The sequence below is a fragment of the Dipteris shenzhenensis genome, chromosome 2, assembly GCF_047967505.1.
Source record: "Dipteris shenzhenensis isolate YYH24624 ecotype China chromosome 2, Dip_SZ_1.0, whole genome shotgun sequence".
Classification (NCBI taxonomy): Eukaryota; Viridiplantae; Streptophyta; class Polypodiopsida; order Gleicheniales; family Dipteridaceae; genus Dipteris; species Dipteris shenzhenensis.
The window spans coordinates 16,393,034-16,396,853 of NC_141597.1; the positions used below are offsets into that span (position 1 = coordinate 16,393,034).

General features: G+C 39.6%; 1 protein-coding gene across 1 annotated transcript; it reads right to left on the reverse strand.

Moving 5' to 3' along the window:
* Positions 1-537: 537 nt before the first annotated feature.
* Positions 538-1,893, reverse strand: LOC147904387 (uncharacterized). The gene is made up of 3 exons (XM_087391330.1): positions 1,581-1,893; positions 1,234-1,384; positions 538-993 (listed from the first exon to the last, which is right to left on the reverse strand). Exons 1-3 carry the CDS (start codon positions 1,891-1,893, stop codon positions 831-833), a joined length of 627 nt encoding a protein of 208 aa, XP_087247456.1. The 3' UTR covers positions 538-830.
* Positions 1,894-3,820: the final 1,927 nt, after the last annotated feature.

Sequence of the window (3,820 nt, forward strand, 5' to 3'; positions counted from 1 at the left end):
AGAAACTCGTTCTTGATATGGGTGCTCATATATGACATGGGAGTGTAAAGCTAGTGTGTTTTATCACGTTAGCCCATTTAAAAAAGACTTTCAATTAAAGATAAAGCAAAATCTCAATCTATTTAAGCCAAGGTTAAAAGATACACCAAATGTCAATCTGAGAGAGAGAGAGAGAGAGAGAGAGAGAGAGAGAGTATGAGTTCTCGGAAGTTTTCCTTTCAAGGGGACCTTTGATCTACTAGTAGATGCGAAGGCGGCAGCTTTGAAATCAACTCTGAGAATCTCTAGATTTCAAAAGCGATGTGGACATATCTGCATAGAGATCAACAACTTGGGCAATGTTACTGTTCAATTCTCTAATTAGTGACACGTTCCTGTTGAGCTTTTCAGGAATCTTTGACGCCTGGTTTTGATTGATCTCGCCGATCAAAACACTGTTCTCGTGCAGGATTTTCTGCACTTTGGAAAAGCTATCCCACATTTTCACGTCCAATGAGATATTCGATTCCTTGGTACTTGACGAAGTCTCTGCTTCCATCTTGTCCAATCGGACGAGGAGACTCTCTGTTGAAGGCTTTTTCGTGACCACGGATGAGTATCAAACGTCGTGCCTGAAAACAAAAAGAGCAACGGTACCTTCGGACCAAAACCTAAGGATGGTGCGTTGTTGCTGTACTGCGATGTAGCAAAATCTCTAAATTTTAGCTCACCCTTTCACTCACGGCATGTGAAGGTCAACTATCTCCCAGCCTGAATGCATCATCCTTGGCTCTTCCACTCGAAGTCCGCTCGCCGCTCAAGCAACGTGGCGGTACGCCGAATACGCACTTTCAAACTGTGTTTGTATAATAAATGCCTAAGTGATCTAGTGTGCCCAGTGTAAGATTGAAATGCCCAAGACTCCACACATTGTGCTTAACAACGATGTAAGCAAGGCAAAAAACGAGGAGCATTCCCACGCATTCCGGTGCAGGGTAGAAGGACTCCAGAGATCTACAGAGCAAGCCGAGTAGAGATTCCCTCAAGCCAATGAACATGAATACAACTTCTGAAAGTTGAATGACTGTGTCAAAGTTCTACCCAAAATCTGGAAAGCGGTTGCAAGATTATGAACAGACTTTTGAAAGCGAAGGGGTGTTTAAACATCATGATGACACACTTGGGCCTTCTAATAGCAATCTTCATAACAATTTCGTGATGAAAAGGGTGCATCAGAATTGCCTGCTCACTCACAGGTTGCATTGTCGATCCCAGAGCTTCGGCGGGAGATCCGTATCCTCATCTCGCAGATTAACAGTGTTGGTCTTTGGAATTCCAAATAGGCTTTGGATTGTTTCCTCTATCGCTGAGTCCCAGAAGTACACAACCGTGCAATCAATCTCTTCTGCAAGCAATGCCAAGTAAAGATAATAGCACCTGTAAAACATTTTAACTTCAGGGAATTGCCAGGATAAGCGTTCTGAGTGTGTCCAATGTTCCTTCTTTTCAAGATTATAGGACCGATTCGTGCTGCAAAGCGCTACAATCCATGAAACCAACAAGCAACAAGAGGCACGGAGGAGCTTGAGAGAATTACGTACGCGAAATGATGAGGAATCGCCGCAGAGGTCTCGAGTTGTACCAGTGTCGATGGAAAGAGCGGCGATGGGTGTGGAAGATTGCCGGAAAGGCGGTTGAAGAGAAGGGGAAGTGGACGAATAAAAACGACAGATTTGGTGGACGATTTTGCACGAAATCGCCCAACAAAATCGGTACCGTCCGTCCAAAAGTGAGGCGGACCCTGCCAGTTCTTCCGGCACGCCGTCTCTTGTGACGTCCTTTCTTGGACAGCAGATCCTTACTTATCTCGTCGCATTGGTCCACGTGTCTCCTTGTTGTTTCTCGGAAAACCATGTCCCATTCGACCAATCGAGAAACCAAATCCACCACAGCCCCTTTCTTCTTTCCATAATTCAAAGTCTCAAGAGAATAAGATCATACTAGATTCACACATGATTGAAAGGATAAAGTTCCTCGCAAGTTACAATTGTAAACTCTTGAACTCGGAGTAGATTCAAGCCCTACCGGCTCTAATAAATAAGAGGAGCATACATGCCATGATTGATAAGAAAGGAATCGTATTGTCACTACAAAATTGTCTAACAAAGCATCGACACTGTTCGAGGATGCAAATTTGTCTAACAAACCGTTAAACCATGCGAGAAATGTGTTCTCTGTAATGGGCGGAGAGTTCCACTTTAACCATAACCGTCCCAAATATTAAATTAATTTGTATGTCTAACTTGGTAAAGATCTAAAGGAGTAACTCATACTCTGTGAGTTACCATTCCCAAAGCGATTTCACCTTTGACCATAACATCCTCCATTGAAAAGACTAACTTAATTTGTACGTCTATCCTACACCTGATCTAGAGGAGTAAGGAATACTTCAAGTGAGTTACCATTCCCAAAGCAATTTTCTATGTCTAACCTAGAAGTGATCTAAAGGAGTAAGAATACTTTGTGAGTTACCATTCCCAAAGTGAACATCGAACATGACTTTAAAGTAGCAACGTGTCCATGAGCTAGTTTAACCAAGGTGGCAATTTTATATCATTGTCCAACTTTCTAGTCTCACTTATGTGTATGGTACTTTTAGTTTGTCCATTGGGATTTTAAAATAACTAAAATTGGTGTTATGATCATGGATGATGTCATTCTTTTTTTATTAATTAGTGTGGATCATATCTCGAGATGTCAATTGATATTCACTCATCGCCCCTTTGCAAAGTTCTATATCCTCTATCTTATTATAAAAGAAAATGACGAATTCTTAGAATCGATTTTGTTACCCCACCATGCAAGTCCAACCTACGCATGTGTTGTTTATTGAAAACAAGAGTGAGAAGCTCTTAAAAACATCATTTGGTTGAAATATCTGCCCCACATGCCTCTGCTTTGCGTCCATGTGTTATCTAAAATTTATTCCTAATTGGCATAACACTTACATCTTTTCACAAAATGTGAAATAGAATAGGCTTTCCACCTTACGAAAATCTTGATCTTATTAAAAATGAAAAAGGAGACAAAGATTCGATTTTCCAAAAGGAGATCCTATCACTATCTTCATTGTTGTTGCTAAGTATAAGCAATAGTTGAGGATGTGCATCTTGCTTTCAATAAATAAAGAAGCTGAAAGAATGTTTATATTATAATGGGATCATAATGCCTACCTCATTTCTATAAATACCATGTGACTAGGCAAACCTAAGTCATAAATATTTAATGCTCTTTCACATTGCTTATAGTTTTGCATATACTATCTATCTTTCCTTTAGCGATGATTCTCATAGAAATGATAACAGTAGGTACAATGTCAAACAAGTACATGAATAATTGTATCTTAAAGAGGAATTAAAGCCACATATAACATGAACTAATGAACACATATAAATATGAATGAATAATACATATAACCATAAAATAACCCACTTTAAACATGAAAATGAACAGTAAAATGTTAAGGCTAGGGGCACCTTGAAGACTCTTTGGAAAATCTAAACCATCTTCTCATGTCTTTGGAGACCCATTGCCTATGTGAGTTCCCTCAGTTGAAAAGTCAATTTGTTCAGCCTCTACTTGGATTGGTCCTCCTTACCATCTCCTTTGTGTGTGCATCGACGAAGGCCTTGACATTGAAAAAGAAAGATAAAACTTCAACTCTCAGCCAATCTTTTCAAAAACTGAAAACTTGTTAAATCAAACTACAAAATGATCAACAAAACACATGTACATAGCTTCCCAATCTTCTTAGAAATAAAAAAACTCATTAATCTTTCTA

Excerpts from the sequence above, each read along its gene's own strand:
- LOC147904387 (XM_087391330.1), bottom strand. The coding sequence starts at position 1,893 with ATGGTTTTCCGAGAAACAACAAGGAGACACGTGGACCAATGCGACGAG. Across the intron at positions 1,385-1,580 it reads GCGATTCCTCATCATTTCGC|AAGAGATTGATTGCACGGTT; the intron begins GTACGTAATTCT and ends CATTGCTTGCAG. Across the intron at positions 994-1,233 it reads TGGGATCGACAATGCAACCT|ATCTCTGGAGTCCTTCTACC; the intron begins GTGAGTGAGCAG and ends CTTGCTCTGTAG.